The sequence below is a fragment of the Neovison vison genome, chromosome 7 (genome assembly GCF_020171115.1).
Source record: "Neovison vison isolate M4711 chromosome 7, ASM_NN_V1, whole genome shotgun sequence".
NCBI lineage: Eukaryota > Metazoa > Chordata > Mammalia > Carnivora > Mustelidae > Neogale > Neogale vison.
In genome coordinates this window covers 181,164,958-181,182,847 of record NC_058097.1, presented here as the reverse complement: position 1 = coordinate 181,182,847, position 17,890 = coordinate 181,164,958, and the positions used below count along the sequence as shown (strand labels likewise).

The 17,890-nt window shown below is 43.8% G+C and overlaps 1 protein-coding gene across 1 annotated transcript; it reads right to left on the bottom strand.

The window, feature by feature from the left end:
• Positions 1 to 686: 686 nt before the first annotated feature.
• On the bottom strand, positions 687 to 3,818 carry RAG1 (recombination activating 1). The gene has a single exon (XM_044260941.1). The coding sequence runs from the start codon at positions 3,816 to 3,818 to the stop codon at positions 687 to 689; it is 3,132 nt and encodes a 1,043-aa protein (XP_044116876.1).
• Positions 3,819 to 17,890: the final 14,072 nt, after the last annotated feature.

The following is a 17,890-nucleotide window of genomic DNA, read 5'->3' as shown; positions in this document are numbered from 1 at the left end:
GACATCATTGAAACCCAGTAGAGGGCTGACTTTCCAAAAATTTCCTGGATGTAGGGTATTTCTGCATAAATGTACCAAGTGAGAAAATGCACTGAGGCACTCTGCGAAGGCTATCATGTCATACAAGTGTGTAAGATGTTCTTATTAGAGAAATCTGAAAAGCTTTTAAAGATTTTTTAATCTTGTGGCATAAGCCCAGATCTGCAAAATTTACAAAATAAAGAATTTTCCAGAAATGGTATAAAAACAAACAAACAAACATGTATATCTCAATACAAAGTATAATAAATTGAAGGGGTAGAGAATGGAAACCACAAAACAAATTCCTTTCCTGGCTTCCTGGGCTGTTCTTTGACAACCTTGGCTATGATTTTCCATGTCACTTAGTCACACACAATGCACATCTTTGTTCATCTCTGGTCCCCTGCAGTTACTCCTGTTCTGAGTTACTGAGCTTTCAAATAACTGATTTCTCCTGTTGCTTTTCTGAACTCCCTAAACGGCTCCCGCAATCAGCTCATCAGTTATCCATTCCTGACATGCATGTAGCACCGCGGGCCTCTCCCGTCTACCACTGCCTGGGTGGCGAAACCCTACACACAGGTCTGAAGCGTGTGAGGAGGGAGTCTCAGTGCAACCCAGAAGAAAACTGATTTGCAAAACCAACTCAAAAGCAGCTGCCCTCCTTAAAATTCCATCGAATCTTGAGTTTCCGGAGAGTCCTCTAAGCCTAAGGGGTCCCCTACGCCTGCCTGCGAGCTTAAGGTAAACCCAGAGTTTTTATATGCATTATGAGCATTCATAAACTTCTGCAAGTATTTGGAGGTATACAGCCAGTGGTGTTTCAAGACGTCTTCCATCTCATAGCACTTGGACTGTCTGGCGTTCATTTTTCGGAAGCGCCTGAACAGTTTGTTGCCAGACTCATTTCCCTCGCTCGCCCATGCCCCAATGGAGCCATCTCTCTCAATAATTTCAGGGACATGTGCCAGGGTTTTGTGAAAATAATTGGTGATTTTGCCCTCATATCTATACTTGAACTTGGTAGAGAGGAGCTCAGCAAAACGCTGTGAATTGAAGCTATACTGGCAGAGAGATTCGGGGCACTCTTTGGCAGGACAAGATGATCGCCACACAGGCTTCATCTTCAGGTAAAGGTCCATCAGCTCCCTCAGAGCTTCGTGTCTCTCCTCAGAGGGAATTAACTCACAGACTGCTTCAACGGTCTCTTTGGTCATGAGCTTCCTGGCAAAGTTGCCGTTCATCCTCATGATCGGTTTCAGGTTCATCTTCTTCCGGAGATGCTTGTCCAACGTAGCTTGCCATCTCTTCCTTTCCTCTTTGGAGGCGTTGGGATTCTTGTACACCTCCCCTATCTCTAGCTGGAAAATCTTGTAGAACTCGGCTGCATTGCCAATGTCACAGTGGAGCGCATCGATGGAAGGGACCGTCTCGATGAATGGTTTCGATGAGACCCCCTTCACCCGGTCCCGCAGCTCTTCCACGGACTCGTGGTACGGGTTAGAACGCCACACCTCATAGCGCTCCAGGTTCTCGGAGTGGCTTCTGGTGATGGAGTGGAAGACGAGATTTTGAGACGCTTCTAGGCGGGTGGCGTCACAAAGGGTACAAATGTAGACTGAGCCAGAAGCCTCGAGGCCTTCAACTTCCCGCACGAGCTTCTCATCGTAGCCGGTGCCCCTGAAGATGAACTTGAAACTCCGAAGGATGCCTCCCATCTCAAGCATTAATTGGCTGCTCTTCATGGCCTCCCTCTCAGCAATGAGAGGGCTCAGGATGGCCGTCAGGGTCTCGTGGTCAGACTCATCTGCCAGCATGAGACACAGGGGCTTACAGCACAGTTCGGAGTTGGGTTTGACTTCTTCAAACACCTTCACATGTTCAGAGCCACGTGCTATCGTAATTTTCATGACCGTGAACGAAAACCGAACGGCCTTTTCTGGAACCACGGGCCCGCTGCCGTGCTTCTCGCTCACGTCTCCCATTCCGTCGCAAGACTCCTTCACCACGACGGTGAAGGGGCCGGTGAGGTAGTCATCAAGGTCTTGGGCTCTCATGCCTTCCAGGATGTCTTCCTCCATGTCCATCAGAGCAGACACCAAAGCTGAATCGTAGCGGAACCGCTTCGCAATGGTGTCCACGGGGTAATCGTCCACAGAGGAGGACAGCCCTGACAGGCCATCAATAATGCCCACGTCGGTGCTGGAAGACACGTTCTTCAGAGGCGGCTGCCACTCAAAGGGGTGGTAGCCCGGCAGGAGGACCTTCTCAGCGTTCCGAAGGGCATGCAAAGGCTGAAAAATCTGCCTCCCAGTGATGGCTTTCACAGTCCTGTACATCTTGTGGTACTGACTGCAGCTGAGGAAGGTGTTGACACGGATGGCCAGGCAGACAGCTGGCTGCAGGCCAGAGCCCCGTCCCTGCATGATGGCCTCCAGCTCGTCCGCCTGCCTGTGCTCATTCCTGGCCCTCAGCGCCAGCAGGAACAAGGTCAGACACACCGATTTCACATCTCCACCTTCTTCTTTGTCGGCGAAAGCCTTGACTTGAAGCTTGAGCTCCCTCAGGCGGTGCTTCTGAGCCCTTCGGGTCAAGGACAGGAGATGCTGGCGGGGCCGACCCCCCTTGTTAATATGCACTAAAGTCTCTTTGGATTCCTTGTGGCTTGACACGTGGTGATTGTATTTTTCCAAGCTGATCTCCTCGTTGCACTCTTTGGCTGGACATTTCACCATCAGGGAATTCAAGATGCTCAGAAAGGACTTCACTGGGCTCTCGAGGTCGGTAGGGAAGCAGGGATATTGGCAACAGGGACAGTAGCTGCCCATGACTTTCAGGCATCTGAGAATGCAGATCCTGCAAAACACGTGCTTACAGGTGGTCTCCACGGGGTCAGCCAGGATGTGTTCACAAATCTGGCAGGAGATGGATTTCACAAAGTGTGCCGGGAAGTCCACGGCAAGAAGCTTGGTACTAAGATGTATATGACTGCAGTTGGAAATTTTCTGCATCACTTCTTTGCTGCTAATCCTTGCCTGCACTCTTCTCTTGTGCCGACGGGCTCTTCTGGCTCGGTGAACCGCAGTTTTGAGTTTTTTGCTGAGCTGCATGTTTGGCTGATGGCTCTTCCTCTTGAGTCCCTGGCGGGCAGCGCGGCAGATGTCACAGGATGGTGTGTGGGGGTGCCACTCCATGGTTGCATTCCTTGGGAAGGAAACCTCACATGGGGCGCTGCTAAACTTCTTGTACATGATGCGCCAGCAGTTATGGCAGAACTCAGTGGGGTGGATGGAGTCAACATCTGCTTTCACATCCATCCGGAAGACCTTGGCAATGAGGTCTGGCCAGGATGTAGCTCTCCTTTCCTTCTTTCGTAAAAGGACTTGGGTTTTACCATCCACGGGCCCATGGACTGGATATCTTCTATTGTGCTCATCGGTTTTAAAAGAATTCCCACAGATACGGCAGAGATGTCGAAGGTTGGCTTGGTGGATGGCTTTGTCTCTTTCTTTCCTGTCATCATGGGATTTCTTCAGAAACTTAGGGTGAACGTTTACTGCTGGTTGACTCAGAGCTGGCTTCTGACCATCAGCCTTGTCCGGGACTGCTGGAGATTGCTCCAGAGAGGGTTTCCCCTCAGAGGAAACTTTCTTTTCTTTTTGAGCCTCTTCAGGTGCCTTTTCAAAAGATCGCACCCTGAATAGTTTAAATTTCCATTCTGAAAATTTAATATGCGGGTGCTGAATTTCTTCTGGGGCAGAAGCGAGTCCCAGGGTGGGTGGCAAAGAGACAGCCATGCTGGCTGAGATTCCTGAGAACAATGAAAAAAGTCAGATGAAGAAAAAATTTGATATCCCACTGATGCATCTTAGAAGGAATACAAATTAATACATTCAACTATTCATTCATTCATTGATCCAAAAAGTTACTTATTAAACCTCTTAATTTAATATACTCTGTTAGGTGCTGAGTAAATAGCAGAGAACAGTCATTCTCTGCTTTGACCATGTCCATGGTCATCTTTACCAACATGCACCTCTGTGGTTCATTTTATGTATATTTGTATGATCTTATTTTCTTGCCACCAAAACCTTAAGGTCTTTGAGGACAGACTCTCTGAGTGATTCATCTCTATCTCTCCAACATTCCTAGTACATACTAGGGCTGAATATTTTTTTTATTTGTGGAATAAATACAAGGAAATACTGGCTAGTAAAACCATGGAAAAGTCGTATTTCCTGCATTGTATTAGCCTCATTGCACTAGCTGGACAATATATTTCCAGCTTTTTAAAGCAGTCTCCCAGGAGGTTGTTTGTTTATTTCTTCCGAGCCGGTCATAAAGGGATGATAAAGCTACAAACCCAAAGAAACTAATTACTCACTACTTGAAAGGATGAAGTGATTTTTAAGGTTTTATGAATGCTAACTAATAATAAGTATCATGGATAGTAATTATGCTTACAATTTTAATTAGTGAACACTGCTGTAAATTATAAGGCTGTGTCTACATTAGAAACAAAATACCACAGAACTCTCTAAAGCTGCCATAGTATGAACCTACAAAGATTCCCAAGGACTTTTAAAATGAAAAATTCAAGTAGTGTCAGGTAAAAAATCACACAGGCCATCCTGGAAGTCATTACTAGACAATGGTCATTAGCTTGATAGTTTGTAATAAGAAGAGGTAGGAGTAATATTTTTCTTCTGATAAAAAATATTAGCAATTGCATCTGCCAGGAAACCTTACCAATCTGGGTAGGGCTGCAAAAAAAAATCTGCAAATGCCATTTGAGTCCTCTCCTGATCCTATTAGCCCAGTATTTTCAAAATTCCTTAGTACACATCACTGGAAAAGCAGCAACTGTGTTTCAATCCGTAATCTATTTCTCCCAGATGTGCTGGGGTTAACACTCTTGACCCACAAATTATGTGAAGCAACACTTTTTCCCCCTGAATTAATTAGCTACCTAGATTGGGGAGCCTGCGTGGCACAGCCTGTTGGGCATCCGACTCTTGATTTCGGCAGAGGTCATGATCTCAGGGTCGTGACATCCAGCCCCACATCAGGCTTTGTGCTTAGCACAAACTGCTTGAGCTTCTCTCTCCCCCTCTGCCCAGCTCCCACCCCGGACTCATATTCTTTCTTTCTTTAAATAAATAAATAAAATATTTTTTAAAAAATTAACTAACCAACTTGATTTTTTTTTTTTTTAAGATTTTATTTTGGCATAGAGAGACACAGTGAGAGAAGGAACACAAGCAGGGGGAGTGGGAGAAGCAGGCTCCCCACTGAGCAGGGAGCCCAGTGTGGGGCCAGATCCCAGGACCCTGGGATCATGACCTGAGCCGAAGGCAGACACTCAACGACTGAGCCACCCAGGTGCAGCTGATGATGTTTTTATAGAGTCATGTGGTCATGGAGGCTAATCCTCCAATGAACAGCTGGGTGGGCTGGGGCTTTCGGGGAAGGAGGTGCAGCGGTCAATACTGACTGCTCTACCGAAGCTTCTTTTCAAGTCATCCCTTTAAACTACAGTTTGGTCCATCGTGCATGCTCTAGGCTTCAGAGGCTGATGTTCTTCATGAAAACTACAAGCCAATTTCCAAGACATGGTTAAAAAGGAAATCCTGTTCAATTGTTCTATATGCAGGACCATGTCAAATCTAAACAATTTCAATCATCTTCAAGGTCTCATTAATCTCAAAAGTATTTCACCTGCAGCCCAGCAAACACTGGGCTTGTTGTTTAAGGTTCAGTTATGTTCCTAAATTCTGTCCTGTGTCAGATGTGAAGACCTCTCAGGTCTCCCTGGCCCCACTGGCTAGAACTCCTTCTCAAATACCTTTTGATTCCATTAGACTTTTCCTACCCAGTCTTTTGTATCATGATTGTTCTCTGGATTTCCAAGATAGTCTTCTGAGTTTTTATTTTTAAAAAAACTGCGTCAGCATCACTGGAGTTAAATAATGAACTTTCATAATGAGTAGGAGGTCAACCACAGGCATGTTGGAGGAATCTCTAGAACTCTCTTCCTACCCTACCCACTCCCCTTCTGACTGCCACTGGCCTGAACTGTTATGTCCAAATCTGCCAAAATACATTCATTTAAATACTCCCAGAGAAAGCATACCATCACCAATCAATTATTAGCCATTGACATCCAAATCAAATGTATTTGTTGTTTTCAACTCAACTGCTAAAACTTTATCCTAACTAGAAGCAAGAAGGGGGTAGAAGGGATGTGTTATTCTTGTTTTGAGGGAAATAGACACCAATGCTAATCATGATTATCTGTGGATGTTATAGATTTTTTTTAAAGATTTTATTTTTAAGTAATCTCTACACCCACGTGGGGTTCAAACTCACAACCCCGAGATCAAGAGTCACATGCTCCACCAACTGAGCCAGCCAGTCAAACCCAGCTATAGATGTTTTATGTTTTTTATCTTACCTATGATTTCTACTTTTTCGGAAATAAACATTTATTACTTTCAGAAGACAGAACTTTTAATAACTAGATCTAATGAGGTATGTTTTAACTATCTGGTTAACAAAGATTGAAAATACTACTACTCAACATTAATGAAGGTATGGGGAAATGCAAGTGTCTTCATACATTCTTGGGAGGACTATAAATTGATATAATATCTCTAGTGAACAATTTAACCGTTTTTTTTTTAGTTTAACTATATCTTTGATGCAGTCAACTTGCTTTTAGGAAGTTATTCTAGACAAACATTCCCACAGGTCATTTCTTGTGTGGGAATAAATATTCCATAAGCTATTCCCACAGTGAATATTGCATGAAGAGAGATGGAGACAAAGAAAGAGATTTATATATATATATTTTTTTTAAGAAAGAGATTTATATTAAAAAAATTATTTGTTACTTTTAACAAAACATTAAGCACTCCACTCCACTGTAAAACAAGGAAATAGCATAAATAATCACCAATAGGACATTATTAAGTAAACTCTGGTCCAGAAATACAATGGAAAACAACACAGACATTTAACACTGCCGTATGCTTTAATGCATATGTGCAATTTCTCTATGCATCAATGATGTGGAAAGATACCCACATGACAATGCAGAAACAGGATAACAAGAGCTAGCAGGATTCCATTTACGCACATTAGCCCACATCTACAAGCACACACTTTCTGGGAGGATACGCCCTAAAATCTTAACAATGTTTATTCTCCAAAAACAGAGATACTGTAAGAAGGTCTCCTTAATTTTCTGTTTTATTCATTCTTACATCATTTTAATTTTTTATTACAAACATGTATTATTTTTTGAGTTTTGTGATCAATTTACTTTAGGGAAAAAAATGTTTTAAAAACTAGATTTATGGGGCGCCTGGGTGGTTCAGTGGGTTAAGCCTCTGCCTTCAGCTCAGGTCATGATCTCAGGGTCCTGGGATCGAGTCCCGCATCGGGCTCTCTGCTAGGCAGAGAGCCTACATCTTCCTCTCTCTCTCTCTGCCTGCTTCTCTGCCTACTTGTGATCTCTCTCTATCAAATAAATAAATAAAAATAAAATGTTTTTTAAAAAAACGAGATTCATAGGTACCCATTGTCATTTTTCTTTATTTCTTCCTAAATCCCCCCACAAAGTTTTAAGACCCGGCTAAGCCTCAGATCTGATCAGCAACCCCATTTTTCTTCTCTAGTGAACGAGTAGAAAGCCAATAAAAATATGGACCTCGATAGAGCACGAAGTTGGGATTATGTAAGAGTCATTGTGTGGCCATCGTTTGACGCTCGGGAATCTTAGAAACGCCAGATCTCTCTTCTAACGAAAGATCTCAGCAGCAGACCAGCCTCGCTTGCAGGCTCAGCTCTGTTCCCCTGAGGCACTGCCATCTCAATGTGGCTGTCACCTGCCATCGCAGCTGTGGGGTCTTTGTCAACACAGGGCACAGATTCATTTGGACAAAGCAGGCTGGGATAGTGTGGCCCGGATAAAAGCTTCAGGGTGGTGAGTGCGCGACAAGCTGGTTTCAGAGGCTGAGTCACACAGCAGCGCTACCTCCCACTCCCGGCCCGGCCCCCACCTTACACACGCCTACATCCAAGCCCTTGACCCACATCTCCCCTCGTCACATCCTCGACTTGGTCTGTGTACAATGGCCAAGTGGCCACTGTGTGCCCAAGCGGGACCCCTCCTTGTCACACTTATTCCACTCATGTACTCATGCACCCAACCATTCACCCCATAAGTACCCGTCTCTACTTTCTGCCCAACACGTTCATCAAAAAGTCAGCAGCAACAGCAGCCTTTCTAGAAGTCTCAGGCATCCACAAAATGGCCCTCAGATTCTTTCCCTTCCTCCAGGCAACCTCTTGCTTGAACTGCTTCAGAAAGAGAAGGGCACGGTCACACACCCTAGTCTGGAATCCCAGTTCAAGGACATAATCTCGGTGTAGCATCTCTACAGTGGCAATTCTAAAAATTATTATGCGTTACAATCACTGGGGAGCTTGTGTAAAAAAAAAATAATAATAATAATAATAATGCAGATCATCTGGCTCCAGAGGTTCTGATTCAGCTTATCAAGTATGGAGTCCAGAAATCGCATTTGTTAAGCATTTCGGGGATTCTACTGTGAGGAGTAGTCCATGATCACACTTTGAGAAAAGCTGGTGTCCTACTTACTCCAATCGAGTCCAGGAAATTGTTGGCAATACTGGGAGTACCTGGGAAACTACGTTTCCTCCCACCCTGAAATTCGTTTGCCGATTACTTACCATGCCTAGATAAACACAACATTTCTTTCCAAGAGTCACACCTTCCTTCTGATAATTTATTTACTCATTTATTTGAGAAGCACTCCTTAAAGGTTTCTTCTGCTCACCATACGCCTTTACAGCAATTTGGAGATCTGTATCTTCTCTATGAACCTACGCTGTCTTCCTAAACTTGGCTTCATATACCTTTCCAGTTTTTACATATTAGAAAGAAAAATTAAATTGTTGTCAGCTTCCCTTGATCCCTCCCCTCATCCCCTGCAAAGAAAAGAAGCCCAAGTCCTTCTGATTAGAAACACAAAAGTGTAATAAATATTGTGGCTCAGGGCATGAAAGTACAAGCGTTACCTTGCTCAGCAGGCTGCCTGGCCAAAGGGTTGGGATGTCTGTAATTCGGTTGATATGACTTGATAACCAAAGAGAAGGCCAAGTATGCTCTCCTCCCCCTCTTGGCTCTCTCAGCGCCCCCAGAGCAGACAGCGGCATTATTTATCAGCTTCCACTGCCCTTCCCGGCCTCCCCCCCACCACAGAGGGCTAACCACACAAGCCAGCAGCCAATCACAGGCCAGGAGCCTCCAGCTCCAGCTGGCACCTGGCTCTTCAGGAAGCTTCGCTGGGGACCCGAGTGTCATGGGGGTGTGCTGGAACGTTGCCAGAGCTGCCAGTTCACTCCCCAAGCCTGTCTGGGTTGGACATGAACTTGTCAACAGAAGTTCAGGCTTCTGCCAAAAGATGCGATGGCCCTGTGCCTCAGTCTCCTCATCTGTAAGATAGAAATGCTAACAGCATATACCTCAGAGTCAGCGACATTATACAGTGAGAATTATCACAGGAAAATGTGGGGGACGGAGTCTGCCTTTAGTAGAAACTCACCACATACTAACTCTGATTATTTTTATTCTTACTTTGAAATAAGATCCAAACCCATCCCAGAATCCTCTTACCTGGTCAATTCTCAGTCAGGGAAGGTTGTGATCCTTGCAACAACACTGGGTTTCAACAAGACTAAACGTGTTTTGAAGCCAACAGGCCTGGATTTGAATCATTCCTCAGGTCTTCAATACATTACTTAAATTTTGGGAGCCAGAATCTCCTCATCTACAAACTGGATTGATCATTTTAGCCCCGAGCAATAGGCTAGGTTTCTAAGTGCTTTACGTATTATTTAATTGTCCCAGCAATCTATACATTTGACATCATTATCTCTAAAGAGGAGCAGTACACGTTGAGAGCAATGGAGAACCCATCCAGGGTCACACAACTACTAGCTGGTGAATGCAGGTTCCTTAAGAACTCCACTCCACTGTAAAGGAATAATAAAAGCCAGTGACTCAAGATGACTCAAGAATATACCTCTGGGGGGGGAGGCACCTGGGTGGCTCAGTGGGTTAAAGCCTCTGCCCTCGGCTCAGGTCATGGTCTCAGGGTCCTGGGATGGAGCCCCACGTCGGGCTCTCTGCTCAGCAGGGAGCCTGCTTCCCTTCCTCTCTCTGCCTGCCTCTCTGCCTGCTTGTGATCTCTGTCAAATAAATAGATAAAATCTTTAAAAAAAAAAAAAAAAAGAATATACCTCTGGGGGCACCTGGGTGGCTCAATGGGTTAAGCCTCTGCCTTTAGCTCGGGTCATGATCTCAGGGTCCTGAGATCAAGCCCCACATGGGGCTCTCTGCTCTGCGGGGAACCTGCTTCCTCCTCTCTCTCTGCCTCCCTCTCTGCCTACTTGTGATCTCTGTCTGTCAAATAAATACATAAAATCTTTTAAAAATAAATAAATAAATAAATAAGAATATACTTCTGTTTACTTAACACCATCTCTGTTTCAAACCCCATTCTTAGTTCTTAGGCCCGGTTATTCCCAAAGTATATCTCTGTCCAGCTACTATGTGAGGGATCTTCTATGTTCTCTTAGCAAAAATTGTCAAAGGGGCAGGTGCAAAGATTTATCTGTGCTGTGCTGCCCTCGTAAGACACTCCCCTTATACCTCCAATATATTTTTTTAGTTATAGCCAATGTAATTTTTAAAAAATTTTATTTATTTATTCATTTGACAGAGAGAGAGAGATCACAAGCAGGCAGAGAGGCAAGCAGAGACAGAGAGAGGGGGAAGCAGGCTCCCTGCTGAGCAGAGAGACCATGTGTGGCTCAATCCCCAGACTGTGGGATCATGACTTGAGCTGAAGGCAGAGGCTTTAACCCACTGAGCCACCCAGGCACCCCATATCTCCAATATTTTGCACTTGGGCCGATCTAAAGGCACAGCAGTCCTTGGGCACACAGCTCCTGCTCCCTAAGCTAAAGACAGATCAGGAGCCACTGCAATCATATTGGGAGAGATGGCCTGTGGTTTCTATGTGCTTCGGTGTGTTTGTGCTCACAGGAACAGACCCATCACCTGAGGTCCCTATGACACTGAGACAGGGCAGGTGGGAGCTAAGAATTCCCTAAAGACAGTGTCCGTGTTCAGATCAGCGGGAAGCAGGACCTGCAGGATGGGTAGGCTTTATAGCCTTTAAGTCCTTCATTCATTGGGGTCAGGTAGAGGAGACAACACAGCAGACAGGAAGACGATGCTCTTCCCATCCCTCCTCCCAGGGTCCCAAACCCTGCATCTTCCCGGGACTCACAGAAAGAGAAAGGGCCAGATGTTCTTGCTTCATGTTGAAGGAAATAGGAAATTATCACAGAATTAGAAAAAGCAGGGAGTCCCAGCTTCCAAGGATCAGGCAGGCTTCGGTTCTAAAGACTCGCCTAGAAGTTAAGCGATACTAAGGTGGCCAACCATCCCACTCTTCTGGAACATTTCTGAAGTCCAAACTAACAATGTCAGTGGGTCACGTGACAATGTCCCACGTGACAAGCCCCACCTGGCGCAAACTCGGACTTCCGTCTTAAAACAGCAAAGTCAGAGCTGCCTAGGATGCCACATCGTTCCGAACAAATTAAAAATAAAACACTGCTGACAGATCTTGGCCTAATTTAGCAGGAGGAAAAGCACAAAAAGGCCAAACTGGCGTTTGGACGATTCGATGCCCGTTTCCAGCCTTGAGCCCGGCACTCCCCGCTAAGCGATTAGCTGCGGTTAATTCTGGAAGTGTCTAAAGGTCCTGCACTGGCCTGGCTCCCTCTGGGCACGTGCACCTGGCCTGCCGGCCCTCCTTCCCCCAGCCTCTCCATCCGAACCCTTAACTCTCTTCAGCAAGTTGCCTACATTTATCCCCCTTGGCTCTCTGCAGGCCCTTTGAAGAGAACTTTTCAAATTCAATTTCTTCCCAGACAGCCATGAGTTCCAGTTGTTGATACCAATCAAAATCTGCTCCCGCAGCCGAGGTCTGAGTGTGTGAAGGCGGCATTTTGCGTTTTTATCATAAACCAGCAGATGCTCTTCACTGACATCGTGATTACACGTATAAGCTTGTATCTGGGTATCTCCAGCTTGCAAAACTCCTGCCTCCTAACATCACCAACCCGAACGCCAGAGCTAAAAGGGAACTTGGAGGTTATCAGACTCGATGAACACGTCTCATAGGTGAAAAACAGTCCCCAAAGGGCAATGTCACAGGACAGAATTAGAAGCAGAAATAGCATTACAGACCAGGTCTCTAGGATCCCAGGATCCCAGGACAAGATTCTTCCCACTGCGCTGGAAAGGGAGCATTCCTCCCTCTCCCGCCCCCGTGCCATCTGGCTTCCCTTAGCCTGGAAAGGAACTTGAGCTGGCAAAGAAGCAGAGTTTTCATAGGTCACTGCTAGATGAGACCCTTCGGTGAGAAAGCGAACTTGCCCCAGAGCCGGGAGCCGAAAGTCAGCATCTCTACACGCTCATTGCTCCCCTACTTCCCCGGTCTTGAAATTGCTTTCTAATTAACTCAATGTGGATTATCCCTGTTAGTAAATTTTCTAATGTGTTATTAATTGCTCTGAACGTCAGCTGCTGCTCATTCTCCACAAATTCTAGAGTGCTGCAGCAGGCTTTCTGATGTCCGGGAGGCTGTTTCTAAACAACCACTGCCATCGTGTGGGCAAAAGAAGTCCCTCAGGAAAAGCCATTCTTGAGCCTAAAACAAGTCTGAAATAGGATCCATGAACTGACTCCAGACGTCATTAAGCTTTGTTCTCTTTTCTCCTCCCCTTATCCCTGACTTCTTCTTCTTCTTCTTCTTTTTTTTAAGATTTTATTTATTTATTTGACAGAGAGAGATCACAAGTAGGCAGAGAGACAGGCAGAGAGAGAGGAGGAAGCAGGCTCCCTGCTGAGCAGAGAGCCTGATGCAGGGCTTGATCCCAGGACCCTGAGATCATGACCAGAGCTGAAGTCAGAGGCTTAACCCACTGAGCCACCCAAGCGCCCCAACTTCTATCCTCCCTAACCTTCCCCTCCACCACCCCCTACCTCCGTCGGATTCCCCCATAATTCCTATAGACGAAGAAACAATGCCAAAAGTTTAGGCTATCCAAGCAACTTCCTCAAGACCCCACACCTAGTTAACTGCAGTCTTCCTCTGAAGTCAAGGGAGGTCCAACATGAAATTCAGCACGGCTAACTGGCCCCAGAAAACATGTAATAAATACCTTCTCCTCTCTCCGAAAACAAGTAAAGATGTGAAGACCGTGCCCTCATGAGGGAGTTTGAGGAATTGAGAATGATGTCCAGTATTTAGGGCTCTACTAGACATCCTTTCTGATTTGCAGGCGTCTGACCCATCTTCAAGCCCCAAATATAAGAAGTTGTTTCTTTCTTCTTTGTCATATTTAGCTGTCAGGTTCTAAGAATGAGTTACAACATCAGTGTAGGATGAATTTGATCGAAATTTCTTAAAGCTAGAATTCAAGTTTGAGGAATGAGTTTTCTCAGCCTAGAGTAAACGTAACAGCCTGAAATTAGTACTCACAGGACAGCAAAAGACAATTTTACAAAATGCCACACTGGACAACAAAAAGCTTTACAATTTGGGGGTTTCCAAAATTTCACAATGGTTTTTGGAGGGTGAAAAAAAGATACTTTTAAACAAAGGGACTTAAACTACAATTTAAATTAATTTAACTGTTTAATTTAACTATTCCTGTCTATTTAACTGTGTTTCTGTTACAATGGGGTTTGATTTTTTTATATAATGAAAACAATTGCTATGTTTTTAATAAATGTTAGTGAAAAACTGCTCTTTTCAACTTATGAATAGTGGTTCTATAGAGAGATGGAAAGAGAAAATCAACTCCTAATTATCAAGGGCAAAAATCTGCCCTTGAATTGTTTATAATGTGTTTCTTTCAAAATAGTTTATAATTTACTATGTGAGTTAAGTGTTTATCTTGTTATATACTTTTCCTGGGACATTCTTCCCACTCAAACAAAGAGCACAATTTCCAAATGCAAGTAAAATCTCACTTTGCCCTTATCATTACAGAAAAGAGAAATGTCTGTATCTTTATTTCTACATCTAGGGATGGCTATTGGTAGTAACAATTCACTTCATTAAATAAGTTTTGTAAAGACCAATCTGGAGTCTACTCTTTCCTGTCTTCATGTCAATCTTAAAAAATATCTTTGCTTTGTGACAGGAAGGGAGAGACAAGCTGAATTGAGCTTTAGTGAGATTTGCCGTCCTTTGTACTTCTAGCAAAAAAAGAAAATATCATCATTCTCCTCCAACGTCTCTTAACAGTTCCAATCTCGTCAATACCCCCTGCCTCCCCAAAAATTACCAACCGTAACTAAACCCTTGATTATCTTTCACTAGCCATATATAAGACCAAAAAAAAAAAAAAAAAGTTCTCAATAACATGACATCATGAAGGATTCTCAGACCTCCTAAGTCTTCTTGTGGCTTCTCTGTTTCTCATCACCCATAAACTGTTACGTAGAAAATATGTGTAAAATACCAGGAATAACTCTAGGTTCAATGGCCTTTCAGCAACCTGGACTCATGACTCCCTTTCTCCAATAAAGCTATTTCTCCTTAGTAACAATCAGTAACATAATAAAGTGTTAAGATAATTTGTGTTTTATGCCTGTTGATCTGAAGGTGTTATGGGCTGAACTGTGTCTCCCAAAATTCTCGTGATGAAATTGTAACCCCCCGTGCGACTGTATTTAGAGAGAGAGCCTTTAAAGAGGCAACTAAGAAAAAGTGTAGTCATTGGGGTGGGCCCTAATCCAATCTGACTGATGTCCTTTCAAAAAGAAATGAGGTCACATCTAGAGATGCAGGGGCGCCTGGGTGGCTCAATGGGTTAAGCCGCTGCCTTCGGCTCAGGTCATGATCTCAGGGTCCTAGGATCGAGTCCCGCATCGGGCTCTCTGCTCAGCGGGGAGCCTGCTTCCTCCTCTCTCTCTCTCTGCCTGCCTCTCTGCCTGCTTGTGATCTCTCTCTGTCAAAAAAAAAAAAAAAATCTTTAGAGATGCAGGAGCAGAGAAGACCACTTGAGGACACAAAGAGAAGAGGGCCATCTGCAAGCTGAAGAAACCACACCTGAGGCATCTTGACCTCTGACCTCTGGCCTCTAGACCTGTGAGAAATTAAATTTCTGTTGTTTAAACCACCTACTGTGTGGTATTTGGTTACGGCAACCCAAGCAGACTCTTATGGTATAGATCACGTCTCTTATTCTGGACACTTTCCTTATCCACCTACCCAAGGAAGAGGAAGCTCTTTAGATGGTCAAGTCTAAGGATACTCATTAGGCCTCAGTCTTCATGAGCAAATATGGCTCTCATGGCCATTATTATCTGTATGGTGTGGGCTGTGATACTGGGCACTGCAGACTTTGGCCTGACACTAACCAAAGTTTAAATTCTAGCCATTTGCAAGCTGTGGGATCTTGGGCACACTTCTTAACCTCTCTGACTCTATTTCCTTATTTGAAAATGAGAATAATAGTAATTCCTAGTGGGGTACCCAGGTGGCTCAGTCAGTGAAGCACCTGTCTTTGGCTCAGGTCATGATCTCATACTCCTGGCATGGAATCCCTCATTGGTCCCTCTGCTCAATAAGGAGTCTGCTTTTCCCTCTCACTCTCCCCTCTGTTCTCTCCCCCTTTCTCAAATAAATAAATAAATATTACTTAAAAAAATAGTAGTACCTGGTAATGTTCTTAGGAGAATTAAATGAATTTAATCTTACATGTATTAACATGTAAGATGCTTAGCCCTCAGTTAAACACAATGTTTCCTCAAGAACTCCCCATTCTCCCCCAAAACCCTCTGTCCTCACTGTCTTTTTCATATTCTTTAAAAGCAAATAGCTCCTTAGTTCAATGTAAATGCCTAAAGTCATCCTTCATTTATCTTTCTACAAATCTTCACAACAAAGTCAACAAATTCTAGTCGTCTTAAAATTACAAGTCAGATCATTTTACTTCTCTGATCAAAACCCTCCTGTAGTTCCCCATCTTGGTAAGAGCAAAGCCAAAGACTTCACAAGGACAAACAAGGAGCATTACTTTTTTCCCCCACTTACTACAGTCGCACTGACCCTTATGCTGCTCCCCAGAAAGTCCATATATATTTCCGCTTGCTATTCTCTCTGCCAGAAATATTACATTAGACACTGCTGTATTAGACAGGGTTCTCCAGAGAAACACAGCCAATAGGAGATATCTCTATTCTAGAGATTCAGAAGAGGAATTTATTATGAGGAAGTAGCTCATATGATTATGGAAGCTGAGAAGTCCCATGATCAACCGTTTGTAAGCTAGGACCCAGGCCAACAAGTGGTGTAAGACTGAGTCTAAGGACAAGAGAAGACTGATGTCCCAGTTGGAACAGTCAAGGAGAGAGAGAGAGAATTCTCCCTTCCACTACCTTTTTGATCTATTTAGGCCCTCAACAGATTGCATGATGCCCATGTGCGCTGAAGAGGACAATCTGCTTCATTCATTCAGTCTACTGACTCAAATGCTAATATATCGTCCAGAAACATCCTCACAGACACAGCTGGAAAGAGTGGTTAGCCAAATATCTAAGCACTTTGGATCTAGCCAAGTTGACACATAAAAGTAAGCATCACAGCTGCCTCTGACTTCTATGAACATGCAATTTATTGTGGAGTTAAAATAAACAAATCTAGAGTTGTTGGTAGAGAAGAGAGAGAGAATGAGATTATGAATCAAGAGTCAAGAGATATGAGACATATTTTCTGCTCTGTCTCTCTGTAGCTCTGTGACCTTGAACTATTCATGTAACAACACTTTCTTGGTTTAGCCTTATGTAAAAATGGGTAACACCTACTTTCTGGAATCCTTATGAGGATTAAATAATTAGAGGAAATGCCTGGATCAGAGTCTGATGCAGGCATTTAATAAACATCAGGAGCTACATGGGCATATTGGAGAAATATCCACCCCCTAAAAAAAGTTGAATTAAGTTTGCCTTCTTAGAGTTACACTATAAAATTAATCCACAACAAATCAGAACAAAGATGTGAAAAGTCATATCAAGAGGAGAAAATACATTGAGACGACGTGGATAGAACTAGAGGGTATTGTGCTTAGTGAAATAAGTCAATCGGAGAAAGACAACTATCATATGATCTTCCAGATATGAGGAAGTAGAGATGCAGTGTGGGGAGTTTGAGGGATAGGAAAAGAATAAATGAAACAAGATGGGATCAGGAGGGAGACAAACCATAAGAGACTCTTAATCTCACAAAACAAACTGAGGGTTGCTGGGGGGAGGGGGTAGGGAGAGGGTGGTGGGGTTATGGACATTGGGGAGGATGTGTGCTATGGTGAGTGCTGTGAAGTGTGTAAACCTGGTGATTCACAGACCTGTACCCCTGGGGCTAATAATACATTATATGTTTACAAAAACATTAAAAAAATTTTTAAAAAGAAGAAAATACAATAGTTTCCAGGCTGAAAAAAACTTGAGGACAGATATTAAAATATGAAAAGAATTTATTAACCAAAGTGAGGTTGCTGGTCATTGTTATGAGCTGAATTATGTCACCTCAAAATTCATATATTGAATTCCTAATGCCTAGTACCTCAGAATTGATTATATTTGGAGATAGAGTCTTTAAAGAGATAAATTAAAATAAGGTCATAATCCAAAAGCACTGGTGTCCTTTCAAGAAAAGATTAGGACACAGACACACACAGAGGAAAGATCATG